General features: G+C 48.0%; 1 protein-coding gene across 1 annotated transcript in view; it reads left to right on the top strand.

Moving 5' to 3' along the window:
- LOC140393811 (C4b-binding protein alpha chain-like) overlaps window positions 1–11,424 on the top strand; it is an 82,156-nt gene extending 70,732 nt beyond the window's left edge. The window contains exon 12 of the mRNA XM_072480279.1: window positions 9,326–11,424. Coding sequence (XP_072336380.1) covers window positions 9,326–9,501 — 176 coding nt within the window. The 3' untranslated portion in view covers window positions 9,502–11,424. The remainder of the gene's footprint in view (window positions 1–9,325) is intronic.
- Window positions 11,425–14,600: the final 3,176 nt, after the last annotated feature.

Here is a 14,600-nt window from a genome sequence, read left to right as displayed (position 1 = left end):
TTACCACTGGGCAGCAACAGCGGAAAGAGGAGATGATTTCACGAGCCCAACTCAGAGTGGGTACAGATGGAGTAGGCCTCCTGCTAGGGAATGACCCTATGGAGCCTGGCCATGGCAGCACTCCCATCCCCCTCCGTAAAATACACATCGAGCCCAGTGGTAATGACCACACTAGAAACATGGGGCCAGCTAAGACAACGTTTTGGGCTGACCGGGATGTCCCCCCATCTGTGGTAACAACAGATTCCCGCCCAGCCATGCTAGATGCAACGTTTAAAAAATGGAGACAGGATGGGGGAATGCTGACAGTTAGGGACTTCTATGTAGCGCACAGGCTAGCGGCGCTGAACGAACTGATGGAGGAAGGGGCGTTGCCGACAGGACAGGAAATGAGACGCTTACAAATAATCATTTCCTCCGCAAAGAGACAATAGGATACCTCAGGACCCCGGAGACCACACTATTAGAGGACCTGATGATCACGGACAGTAAGGAGACGGGACTCTGTGGGAAAATATACAGACAGCTACTAAACAGAGCCCGAACACCACTGGACGAGACCAGACGGAAAAGGGAGGACGAACTGGGGACAGATGTAGGCTGGGGACTCTGGAGCGAAGCACTGAGCAGGGCTAACTCCAACTCCTCCTGCGCAAGGCTCAGCCTCATGCAGCTCAAAGTGGTGCGCAGAGTGCACCTGACCAGAACCCGAATGAGCAGGTTCTTCCCGGAGTGGAGGATAAATGTGAGCGGTGCCAGAGGGGCCCGGCCAACCACACCCACATGTTCTGGGCTTGTTCCAAACTTGCCTGGTTCTGGACAGCTTTCTCCGAGGCAATGTCCAAGATGTGCGGTTGAGGGTGAAGCCATGCCCAAATGTGGCAATCTTCGGGGTATCAGAGCAGCCACAGAGACACATGGGGAAGAGGGCCGACGCCCTCAATTTCGCTTCCCTAATCGCACGCCGGAGAATCCTGCTCGGCTGGCGATCACCAGCACCACCCACAGCTGCAGACTGGCTCGCCACGCTTTCGGAATTTCTCCATCTGAAGATAAAATACGGCATCCGAGGGTTGGAGGAAGACTTCCTTACTGCATGGGGGCGATTTGGCGATCTGTTCCAAAACCTGTTTGAGGCCAACAACAGCCAGTAGAGGGAGAACTGGAAGGTTTAGAGGGGAAAAAAGAAACAAAAGACAAGAAGGAATGCCAGGGACGAACAACCCAGGGGGGGGGGTGAAAAGGGGGCAGAGGGTCTGGGACGGGCAAAAAGGGACAACACGAGGGGAGGGGTTACCCCCCCCCCCCTGCACTCATCCACAAAAAAAAATGACTGAAGGCGACAAAGGGAGAAGAGAAGGTGAGGGGAGGAAGGAAAAGGGGGAGCACCCCCCCCCCTCCGGATCGACCAGGGTGGATGGAAAGGGTGGGTGGGGGGAGACGGGGAGGGGTTAGGGAAAGCGGGGCTGGGGGGGGGGGTAGTGCAGGGGGAGAGGGGAGAACATACCGAACTAGACGGCAGCAATCTGCAAATAAAGTAAAGTAAGATAAAAACCTTTTTTTTAGTTAAACTGTGATGCGACCATCAATTCACGCGAAACAGAGAGTAGATGTAAACTGATGCTTTAATCGATGAGAACAGTGCCTACCTGCGACTGCTCAGCTAGTGAGTGCCGCCTACAAGGCTACTGCTCTTTATACCTCATTGTATGGTACTACTTGAATGTATCATGTTGGTGCCCTTGTGGGCTCCGCCCCTGGCTCCGCCCCTTGAGTGGAGGTATAAAGAGCAGTAGCCCTGTAGGCGGCTCTCGCTAGCAGAGCAGTCGCAGGCAGGCACTGTTCTAGTCGATTAAATCATCAGTTTACATCTACTCTCTGTTTCGCGTGAATTGATAGTCGCATCAATTTAATCGACTACAACATCACGATGGAATCGGCCCTCAAACCTGGCCGACTGGAACTCGACCCACAGGCCGCGGAGGCCAAAGGGATTTTTTTGCACTGGCTCCGCTGTTCGAAGGCCTACCTCGCTGCCTCCTCCTCGCTTTCCGTCACCGACGATCTGAAGCTGAGCCTCCTCCATGCCCGGGTGAGCCATCGAATCTCTGTTCAACTCGAGGAAGCCTCCTCATACGCGGACGCCCTCGCGAGACTGAAGCGCCTCTACGTAAGGCCGGTGAACGAGGTGTACGCGCGACACCTCCTCACCACTCGCCGCCAAAGCCCCGGGGAATCGCTGGAGGAGTACCTACGCGACCTCAAAGTCCTCGCACGAAGTTGCAACAAACAGGCCGTTACAGCCTCTCAACATATGGACCTCGCCGTCCGGGACACCTACGTGGCTGGAGTCAGGTCCAACTATGTGAGACAGCGCCTACTCGAGAAAGGTGCCCTCGACCTGGCAGAGACGGTAAAGCTAGCCTCCTCCCTAGAAGTAGCATTCCAAAGCCTCAACGCGTTCCCGTCTGATCACGCGACCCCCTCGTGGACCCCCGACCAGAGAGTACCCCAGGCCTGTGCCGCGCGGCTGCCCGCCCAACACGAGGGGCTACCCTGCTATTTCTGCGGCCAGCATCAGCACCCCAGGCAGCGCTGTCCGGCTCGGAACGTGAACTGCAGCAACTGCGGTAAAAAGGGACATTTCGCTCAAGTTTTCCTGGCCAGGTCCGAATCCTCAAAATCACAGGCCCGACTCTCAGACTCACATGCCCACAGACCACACAATGTGGCTGCGTGCTTGCCAGCTCCACCACCCCCAGACGCGTCATCTGCCTCGTGTGTCCGTGGGGGCAGCCATCTTCAAGCCAGCAAAACATTTGCGAATCACGGGGGCTGCCATCTTGGCCATCGTTGCCCACGCGGCCCGCCACGTGTGACTCATGGGGGCTGCCATCTTGGACGCCATCTTCCTCGCCGCCCGACACTTACGACCGACGGGGGCCGCCATCTTGGGGCCACCCCAGCACTTCCTACCACGCCAGCTACCCGCAACTTGGCGCGGTTTCCCTCGACCAGTCGCGACCCAAACACCTCCGGAGCTCCATGATGACCGTCCGGGTCAATGGACACGAAACACCTTGCCTGTTCGACTCCGGGAGCACGGAGAGCTTCATTCACCCAGACATGGTAAGGCGCTGCTCGCTCCCAATCTTCCCTGCGCATCAAACCATCTCCTTCACTTCTGGGTCGCACTTGTGCAGATCCAGGGGTGCACTACCGCAACCCTCGCAATACAGGGTGCCGAGTACGCCAATTTTAAGTTATATGTTGTTCTTTTCTTTCTGTATTCTGTTGTTGATATTTTGTGAAATTTTTAATTAAAATTATTTTTAAAAAAAAGAAAAAGGCCCTGGGGATATAGATTGGGATAGATCTAAGTAGGAAGAGATACCTGGGCTGCACGTTCATTTTGATCGTCTGCACTCTCCCCCCGAAGGAGAGTGGGAATGTGTTCCATCTTTACAGGTCATTTTTGACTTTCTCTGTCAGACTCGTCATGTGGGAGCACCTTTAAGAAATGGGTGTTTATAAATGGGTGTGTGTATAAATATCTGTAGTGAGAGTACCTTTAAGAAATGGATGTTTACTACCACAGTGATGTCAGAGAGTGGGTGGAGCTGGGCTGTGTCATAATATACACCAGTATATCATGGTGCAGACACACACACTGATGGACACACAGTGGGCCCAATCAACACACACAACACCGCAGCCAATCACCAGCTAGAGCACACGGACTATAAAGACAGGGGGCATCAGAGTTCCCGCTCACGCGAGCTGCAGCTAGCTAGGAGGACAGAGCTCACAGCCTGCAGCACAGACATTCACCATGTGCTGAGTGCATCGACTGGTTAGGACAAGGCAAAGGTCTTTAGTTAAAGCTAGTATCGTGTTAACCCACAGTGAGAGTATGTTAGACTGTTAATGACTCAATAAAATAGTGTTGCACTATTTCAAGTGTTGGTGACCTGTATGTGTTCCACGGATCCAGAGCGCCCAACACAACAGGCTGTCTGTCAGCTTTTTACTTTAGTTTTAGGCTATTTGCTACAGGGTGTGTTTTAGTCTAGTTTTCAGTGTTGGAGCTGAAGCCAGACCAAGCAGGTGTACTGCTGTTCTCTCTGCCATCAAAAAACTATCTCTTAATCATTTGGTGAATTCAGAATTATAAATGTTTTCAGTAGTGACTTTAACCTGATGTGCTTCTGTTAAAGGTTTTGTTTTTTAAGTTGTATGGATGTTCAAAGGAAAGCTTAAAGGATTACTTAGTGTTGTAGTCTTTGGAGGTTGTATTTGAATTAATGGTTGCTAAGATGTTCACTGTTTTAAAAAGGTTAACTTGAGTTCATAGAATAAACATTGTCTTGCTTTAAAAAATACTTTTCCATTTTTGCAGTACCACACTGTAGAGTGGGCCGTGTGCTCCCCATACCACAATCTATTAAAAGTTGTGGGTCAGGTGAACTCCATGATACACTTTGGGGTTCTCTAAACCCTGGCCCATAACAGTCTGGTCAGGTTCCACTTGTGAACCCCCGCCCAGCCGTGAGCGATTTGAAATCTCAGATAGCGGAATTTGTGTCAGGCTTGTTTAAACGACAATCCTGCCAGCACTGCCCCTCCCCCATGCGGGTTCACCGGGAAGATCTCGCTTTTGCTCATATTGATTTTGTCACCCGAGAAGGCACCAAAGACTTTCAGGAGCGCGATGATTCCTTCCATGCTGCTTTGTGGGTCCAAGGTGTAGAGGAGCAGGTTATCCGCATGGAGCGAGACTCTGTGCTCTCTGTCTCCCCTTTAGATCCCCCTCCAGATTTTTGCTGTTCTGAGAGTGATCGCTAGTGGTTTGATCGCTAGAGTGAACAGCAGTGGGGAGAATGGGCCTCCCTGCCTGGTACCCCTGTGCAGCTGGAAGTACTGGGAGCTGGAGTTTGTCCGTACGCTCGCGATGAGAGCGTTGTACAGGAGACTCACCCAGGAGGTGAACCCTGGCCCGAACTGCTCCAGTACCTCGATGAGGTATTGCCACTCGACTCTGTCAAAGGCCTTTTCTGCGTCCAGGGAGACAATCACCTCTGGCGTTCTCTTCCCGGAAGGGGTCATGATCACATTTAGGAGGCGCCTGATGTTCGATGTCGGCTATCTACCTTTGACAAAGCCCGTCTGATCCTCTGACCATCTCTGGAACACAGTTCTCCAGCCTTTTGGCTCGGAATTTGGCCAGTATTTTGATGTCTACATTTAATAGTGAGATGGGTCTGTATGACCCGCATTCTGGTGGGTCTTTGTCTTTCTTGGGTATTAGCGAGATTGAGGCTAGGTGTGCCCCTAGCCAGCGAGTCGGTGAACATCACCCGCAGGTACGGGCCAGTGCTGTCGCAAATTCTTTGTAGAAGTCCGCCGGGATCCCGCCTGGTCCCGGCGCCTTCCCCACCTGCATGGAGCTAACACTCTCCATGATCTTTCCCAGTTCTAGTGGTGCTTCCAAGCCCCGTTTTCTGTCCTCCCCCACAACTGGCATGTCCAGTCCGTCGAGGAACTGTTTCATCCCCGAGTCCCCTGCTGGGGGCTCCGAGGTGTACAGGCCTTGGTAAAAGGCCTCAAAGGTTTTATTGACCTTTTCTTGATCTGTTTCTAATGTGCCTTTGTTGTATCTAATTTTTGAGATCTCGCTCATGGCTGCCTGCTTTCTCAGCTGGTGTGCCAGCAGGCGGCTGGCTTTATCTCCGTGTTCGTATAGGGTCTGGCAGAGTTGGTGCACTGCTTTCCTCGTGGCGAGCAGGTCAAAATCCATTTTTAGCTTTTTCCTCTCCGACACGAGGTCAGCACCTCGGAGTATTTATGGACTGTCTGTATGGAGTCAACCAACTACTGCCTAGCCTCTTCCTCCCTGACTCTTTGTGCTTTGAAGGCAATAATTTCCCCTCTTATCACAGCCTTTAGCACCTCCCAGAACCTGGAGGGTGAGACCTCCCCGTTTTGGTGGTACGTTGTGCACTCTGCTATGGCCTGTGATACCCTGTCGCTGAAATCCTTGTCGGCTCGTAGGGCAGTATCCAACCAGTGGGCAACCTCCATGTGGGGGGCTGGGCACTGCCCGTCTCCAACCTCGCATCCATGTAATGTGGAGCGTGGTCGGAGATTACTATTGCGGAATATTCCACTTTGACCAACCCTGAAAGCACCGTTTTCCCTACCACAAAGAAGTCAATCCTGGTGTATACGTTGTGCACTGGGGAGAAGAAGGAGAACTCTTTCTCACCTGGGTTGGTGAACCTCCAAAGGTCCACCGCCCCTATTTGCTCCATAAACCCACCGAGTTCCTTCGCCATGTTTGAGGTCTTCCCTGTTTTGGGGTTTGACTGTCTGTCTTTGGGTCCTGTACACAGTTAAAGTTCTCCCCCATGATTAGTCGGTGCGTCGCTATACGGGCAGCACGGTAGCATTGTGGATAGCACAATTGCTTCACAGCTCCAGGGTCCCAGGTTCAATTCCGGCTTGGGTCACTGTCTGTGCGGAGTCTGCACATCCTCTCCGTGTGTGCGTGGGTTTCCTCCGGGTGCTCCGGTTTCCTCCCACAGTCCAAAGATGTGCAGGTAGGTGGATTGGCCATGATAAATTGCCCTTAGTGTCCAAAATTGCCCTTAGTGTTGGGTGGGGTTACTGGGTTATGGGGATAGGATAGAGGTGTTGACCTTGGGTAGGGTGCTCTTTCCAAGAGCCGGTGCAGACTCGATGGGCTGAATGGCCTCCTTCGGCACTGTAAGTTCTATGATAATCTATGATATCAGGGATTTCCGCTATTGTTTTTTTAATTAATTTTGAATTTTGTGTCATCCCAGTTGGGAGCGTACACGTTAACGAGGACTAAAGGTGCCCTGTCTAGGGCCCCGCTGACCATGACGTACTGTCCCCCTGGGTCCGTAACCGTCCTTGTCGCTCTAAACATCGTCCTCTTATTAATTAGTATGGTTACTCCCCTGGCCCTTGTTCCGTAGCAGGAATCGTAGGTCTGTCCCACCCAGTCCTTTCTTACCCGCAGTCGGTCCTGCTCTCTCAGGTGCACCTCTTGGAGGAAGACTATATTGGCTTTCATGTTTCTTAGGTGGGTGAAGACTCTGGATCTTTTCACTGGGCAGTTAAGTCCCCTTATGTTCCAGGTGACTATCCTGGTGGGGGGGTTCTGTCCCCCGGTCCAGTGGGATTAACCATACTTACCTGGTGTATGCGCCCCTGCATTCTGGGGTTTCCCTTTTTTAGGGGGCTGACTAAGATGGCCACTGTCACTGCTCTTCCCATGCGGTCGGGTCCCTGCGTTCCAGGGTTTCCCTTTGTCCAGGGGGCACCCGACATGGCCATCAATAGTGCGTCCGCCATGTGGATCTGCCTCTGCATTCCGGGGTCTCCCTTCACCCAGAGACCGTACTGGGTGGTTACTTGCAGTGCTTCTTTGCTCCGGGCCCCTGGTTGCGGCCCTTTGTAGCCATATTTCTGCTCTCGCTCTGGTCCTATTTGTATACCCCTCCCTATGTCCCCCCACCCCCAGACCCCCCCTTATCCCCCTTACCCTTGCTCCCCCCCCTTTGTCCCCCTTCCCGTACCAGCCTCCCCGAACAGGCGCCGGAATGTGGCGACTAGGGACTTTTCACAGTAACTTCATTGAAGTCTACTTGTGACAATAAGCGATTTTCATTTCATTGGGAGTCTGACAGAAAATGGACCAATTATAGAAGGATCAGGGGAATATTTGAGATGGCAAGAAAGTACAGTCTGATTGCAGGAGGGGTACATAGACCTGTTGTTACTGCAATCAGATAGATATGGGGGGGCAGTGGTGTACTGTCACTGGACTGGTAATCCAGAGACCCAGAGTAATGCTCTGGGGAACCGGGTTCAAATCCCACCACAGCAGATGAATAAAAATCTGGAATTAAAGGTCTAACGATGGCCATGAAACCATTGTTGATTGTTGTAAAAACTCATCTAGTTCACTAATGCCCTTTAGGGAAGGAAATCTGCCATCCTTATCTGGCCTGACCTACATGTGACTCCAGACGCACAACAATGTGGTTAACTCTTAAATGTCTGCTGTATGGACTAGCAAACCACTCAGTTCAAGGGCAATTAGGGATAGGCGACAAATGCTGGCCCAGCCAGCGACATCCATGGCCCATGAATTATTTTTTTCAAATTGGGCCTTTTGAGGAACACTGATTTAGAGGCTGTAGCTCACGAGTTGCACATGTATGGGGGGCGAACCTTAAACTTAACACTTAACACAAACACCACACTGCTTGCTAAAGTGAATGAAAAATAAAACTAAAATGCTGCAGATGCTGGAGGTCAGAAATAAAAACAGAAATTGCTGGAAATACTCAGCAAACCTGGCAGCATCTGTGGAGAGAGAGAGAAACAGGGTTCATGTTTTGAGTTCAATATGATTCTTCTCCAGAATACTGAATGCAAAGGCTGCTCTTTCCAAAAGGCCTGTGAGGGCACCAACCGTGTCAGTCAATCTGAAGTGCATTGCTGCATGAAACAGGTGATTGTGTCATTTTTCCACAACCCAAGCTGAATTGCACCTTGAACAACAAAGAGCAACAAGATCAAATACTCCATTGTTTTGCAAAGCAGGACTCCTCTAGATTGAGGTGTCCATAAGCATAAATTCTTTGGCCCTGCATGCTCCAGTATGACATCTTGTACATCAACCACATGGATTTTTATTCCAGTAAAGCTGAACATCTGCACTAAATACTGCAGGTGCATTCTGAATTCCTGGCAGGCATGCTTAATAATTTTACACCCATCCAACCTGCCAATAATATTGGCAGATACCCGTCTGTTCAGGGTTTGGATCTTGGGAAATCAAGGGTATCTGCTGCTGGTGTTTTGGGGCACCCTTGTGTTATAATGATATAAAGACACCAGTTTCTCATAGGCATTGTGCGAGCACGTTGCAACGTCATTTATTCAGGGCAGGCACACAGGAACTGATGTACAGGGACAGAAAATTCAAGGACATCAGAGCAGCAGGGCTGTGTTATGTTCTGCTCCAGGCCAAAGTGAAACTGAGGCTGAACCACATGTCACACTTCCCTTAAAGCTGCTATCCCTGAAAGGCATATTACAACACCCTGCATCAACAACAGTGAGATACATGTCTCGACGACACTCTTTATCAAACAAAATAAGCTGCAACAGTTCTGTGATCGATCCCGCAGTATTTTTCACTCACTGTTGTGTCACAGATGATATGTTCTGCATAGGTGCATTTTCAAATTGTTAGTAATTTTTTCCAATTTTAATACTTTTCCAACAGTTGATCCAATTTTAGACCTAAAAAGGATTTTATCACTGGGACAACAAAACATTAAGGAGCTACAGCACAGCATCATCGAACAACAAAATCTTCTCGAATATTCGAAAGAAAGCCTTCAACTCTTCCAAACCATTGTGCAAAAATTGGAACAAATTCTGAACAACACAAAAATTTAAAAATCTTGCGTTTCATATTATGCAATCTGAAAATTTCCAAGTTATTAGCAACTGCCAAACCATCAGTTTTGCATATCATGCTTTAATTTTTTTAAATAATCTTGTGTATTACCTGTACTTTGAGGTTTTTAAATAATTTTTCTGTATACATGATTTTTTGGGGCACAAGTTTTAAATGCTGGATTTTAAAACAAACTGAAACGGGAAAGAAATCCCATCTGGAACTAGAGTTTAACTCCCTATTGATTTTGGGCGAGGTGTCTGTCTCAGGTGGGTTAATTTCTGACACACCTGTACTGGAGCTGACATACGGTCCATTTTAATTGCTGGGCTTTATTTAAATCTTGAAGTCATTTGAGAAGTTGGTGCGAGTTGGTGTAAAATGACATTGCCCATTTATACAACCTAAGTGACAGCTTCACTTTCTTCAGTGTCTTGTGGTGGTCTTGTATTTTGAAAATTGGGGAGGAGAAATCCAGTGTATGGCATGTCTAAATCTGTGGGGCCCAGAGGAAATGCATTGGCACCTGACATTCATTAGTAAAGAAAGGCCCCACTAGCTAGCTCTTGTCAGGTGCCTTGTTCATAAGAGCAAGTTACAGTTATATATAGTGGGATCCTGGCATTGTTAAAGGAGAGGTAGTGGCAAATAGGTCAAAAACAGAAAATACTGGACAATCAGCAGACCTGACAGCATCTGTGGAGAGAGAAGGGAGCTAATGTTTCAAGTCTGGATGACTCTTTGTCAAAGCTATTGAATTTACAGGGCAGAAAGAGACCATTTGGCCCATCGAGTATGCACAGGCCCTTGGAAAGAGCACCCTACCCAAGCCCACATCTCCACCCTATCCCCGTAACTCAGTAACCCCACCCAACCGTTTTGAACATTAAGGGCAATTTATCACGGCCAATCCACCTAACTGGCACATCTTTAGACTGTGGGAGGAAACCGGAGCACCCGGAGGAAACCCACGCAGATACAGGGAGAACGTGCAGACTCCGCACAGACTGTGACCCAAGTCGGGAATCGAACCTGGGACCCTGGAGCTGTGAAGCAACTGCTACCCGTGCTGCCCACGGAGAACTGGAAATAGAATCAGATTGTGATTGTCCAGTATTCTCTGCTCTTGTTTCAGATTCCAGCATCCGCAGTAATTTGCTTTTATCTTCATGGAATAATGGTATTGTCTCTGGACTAGTAATCCAGAGATCCAGGGTAATGCTCTGGGGACCAGGATTTGAATCCCACCACGGCAGGTGGTGAAAAATGTAAGTGGAGTCATTGTTGGCTGTTGTAAAAACCCACCTGGTTCACTAGTATCCTTTAGGGAAGGAAATCTGCCGTCTCTGCCTGTCCTGGCCGACATGCAAGTCCAGATCTGCAGCCCTCTGGGAAATGGCCTAGCAAGCTGATGGGCAAATAGCGAAGGGCAACAAATGCTGGCCTAGATAGTGATCCCCACATCCTACAAAAAGTAACTCCAGGATTTCTGACTGCCTGCACCACCTCTCCTGGAGTAAAGTCACTCACTATAAAATGGTTACGCAAGTTGATTTCTGTCCAAATGTAAGTAATACACAATTCATTATCCCAATTTGGTAATTGATGAATATCTCACATCCATAGCATTCATATCTGTGTTCCTTTATGATGGGAGAAACAAATCAGACACTCAGATACAGGAAGCCACTAAGGCAGGCCTCTGAAATAGAATGCTGTTCTGGCAATGAGGTCCAACAAAGGTGGCAATAAGGTTAAAATGCTGGGGATTAATTACAATGCATTTTGCCAAGCAAGATTTTGCATTGTTGTGCAAAAGTGTGATTTCATTATTTTGCATTCTGTTAAAAGCAAATTATACCCAATCATAACTATTTCTCTGTATAATCACACCTTGCATATTAAAGTAGTTTAATAATTCATGCCGGACCTCCTCTTCCTAAGAGTTTGGGCTGCCGTTGAGAAGATCGAGAGAGCACATATGAATGGACAAATATCTACTTCAATCACAAGGGGTACAGTATTGTTGCGCAGTGGTTATGCACAGGCCACTTGCCAGAGTGACCATCGGTGCTTTATTTAAAGTAAAACGCAAAACTACTTTATGGTGAAGCTGTTGTACTCATTGGGCCCCACCTCCTTTGCTTCAGGAAACATGAATCGGGCTGTTTCCAGACCTTGCAGTCCCAAACCCATCACTTCCTCCCACTCTCTCAGAATCTTTGTCTCTGAAGTGTGGATGGGAAAGCTTCTGGCCTACCGATTGCCAGGCAGGTTCAGGGCAGCGATGGAGGTATCAGGGTGACAAGGCAGGTTGTTCGAAAGGTTGCTCCCTCTCTGTGGGACAGCAGGTCAGTTCTATGGATGACTGACAGAATCCTGGCCCTCACAACTCTGCACGCCCCCACCCACTCCCATGCCCCCACCATGTGCTCGTGTGTCCCTTGCATGCCCCTGACATCCCCACACCCTCTCACCCCAATTCTCCTTCCATATCCCCTCATATCCTCCATGCGCTTATATATTCCACATGCCCCTTCCATGTCCCCTGATATTTCCCCATGCATTCTCTTTTATCCCCTTGCTTCTTCCATACTCCTTCCATTACTCCATACTCCTTCATGCTCAACCATGTAGCTTCCGTATCCACTCTCCCAGTATTAACCATATGAAAAATCATTGAACCATTGGCAAGTCGTTCACAGGATCATGAAGCTGACAATATGGGGAGCAGGCAGGAGAATGGGGATGAGAAAAATATCAGCCATGATTGAATGGCGGAGCAGACTCGATGGGCCGAGTGGCCTAATTCTGCTCCTATGCCTTATGGTCTTATAATATAAACAGACGTTTTAAAAATAAACTTTGAAAAAAACTGCTGTGCATACAACCTCTTAAAAGTGTTAACTATATCCACTTATAGGATCAATGTTGGTACCTTTCATCCACTTCAGTCTCTTAATCTTGTTCAAATAAACACACAGGCATTGAAAACCTACATAAAATAAAGAATAAGCTATTACAAGGTAATACAGATGTCAAACAAAGCTCCCAGTCCCCTCTGCAGCTGTCTAAACTTTGCTTATTGAGCCACGTCTTGGAGACAGTTCATGAAAGTGTTATGGGTCCAGACGGGAACCCCAATTTTAGTTAGATCCCAGACTAGAACCCAATTATTTCCATTTGGTAAAACTGTGAGGAAATGTTACTGCACCATAGGAGTGTTAATACTGATCACTAGACAGCTTTTATGTTAAAAACAAACTTTAATTTTGAGCACAGAATTAAGCACATTAACAACAAGGATATAGCTTTACGGTTAACAATTACAACATCTTAACTTGCTTCCTGAAACCTGCCTCCACGTTCCAATTAAGCAAACCCATATATTTCAAATACCACTTATGTATAAAGTTAACCAGGTTTTACTTGCTTAATTGGTGCTAGGTCCTTGGAGAGAGAAACATTTCCGGACCAATCTGTGAACCTTCTGCTCACCTTTGAGTCCTGTAAGCAACCATTTGAGTCCTGTAAGCAATCATTGTTTTCCAGACAGACCTGGCCCCTCCCATTAGGTGCACCAGCTTCACTCAAAGCACACAGCATAATTTTGTCGCTTGTTACAAGATGTACCTTGATTTATTTAGCAAGTTTCAAACTGCAACAATATTACATTAGCTATCTATCTGCAAACAGGTAAAATGGCTTCTAATATATATTAGCACAACAATTCCCCAGCAGGATCACTGATTACCTTACTTTTAATCACAGCTCCAATAAACATACTGGCTGTATGTATTTTAACCCAGGTTTTAACATTACTTCAAAAATACAAGCGATAAAATTTGACAATTTCTTATATTCATCACACCTCCCCCCTTAAAAAAAATGAACCAGCAATATGAAAACATGGCTTCATTTTCCAAAGGCTTATCAATTTGATGTTCCATTCTTCTCCCATTTCAAAGTCACGATAGAGCATCTGCAATTTGGTTCTATTTTCCTGCTACATGTGTAATTTATAAGTTAAATAGTTGTAGCAATAAACTCCATTTAAGGGGCAGCACGTGGCGCAGTGGTTAGCACTGGAACTATAGCACTGAGGACCCGGGTTCGAATCCCGGCCCTGGTTCACTGTCCGTGTGGAGTTTAGAACATAAGAACATAAGAATTAGGAACAGGAGTAGGCCATCTGGCCCCTCGAGCCTGCTCCGCCATTTAATGAGATCATGGCTGATCTTTGTGGACTCAGCTCCACTCTCCGGCCCGTACACCATATCCCCGAATCCCTTTATTCTTTAGAAAGGCATCTATCTTTTTCTTAAAAACGTTTAAAGAAGGAGCTTCAACTGCTTCACTGGGCAAGGAATTCCAGAGATTCACAACCCTTTGGGTGAAGAAGTTCCTCCTACACTCCGTCCTAAATCTACCTCCCCTTATTTTGAGGCTATGCCCCCTAGTTCTGCTTTCCCCGACCAGTGGAAACAACCTGCCCGCATCTATCCTATCTATTCCCTTCATAATTTTATATGTCTCAATAAGATTCCCCCGCATCCTTCTAAACTCCAATGAGTACAGTCCCAGTCTACTCAACCTCTCGTCATAATCTAATCCCCTCAACTCTGGGATCAACCTAGTGAATCTCCTCTGCACTCCCTCCAGTGCCAATATGTCCTTTCTCAGGTAAGGAGACCAAAACTGAACACAATACTCCAGATGCGGCCTCACCAGCACCTTATACAATTGCAGCATAACCTCACTAGTCTTGAACTCCATCCCTCTAGCAATGAAAGACAAAACTCGATTAGCCTTCTTAATCACCTGTTGCACCTGCACATCAACTTTTTGCGACTCGTGCACCAGCACACCCAGGCCCCTCTGCACAGCAGCATGTTTTAACATCTTACCATTTAAATAATAATCCATTCTGCTGTTATTCCTCCCAAAATGGATAGCCTCACACTTGGCAACATTGAATTCCATCTGCCAGACCCTAGCCCATTCACCTAACCTATCCAAATCCTTCTGCAGACTTCCGGTATCCTCTGCACTTTTTGCTTTACCGCTCATCTTGGTGTCGTCTGCAAACTTTGACACA

The sequence above is a fragment of the Scyliorhinus torazame genome, chromosome 17, assembly GCF_047496885.1.
Source record: "Scyliorhinus torazame isolate Kashiwa2021f chromosome 17, sScyTor2.1, whole genome shotgun sequence".
NCBI classification, from domain to species: domain Eukaryota; kingdom Metazoa; phylum Chordata; class Chondrichthyes; order Carcharhiniformes; family Scyliorhinidae; genus Scyliorhinus; species Scyliorhinus torazame.
Note: the sequence above shows the minus strand (reverse complement) of the source record. Positions and strands in the feature narration are given on the sequence as shown.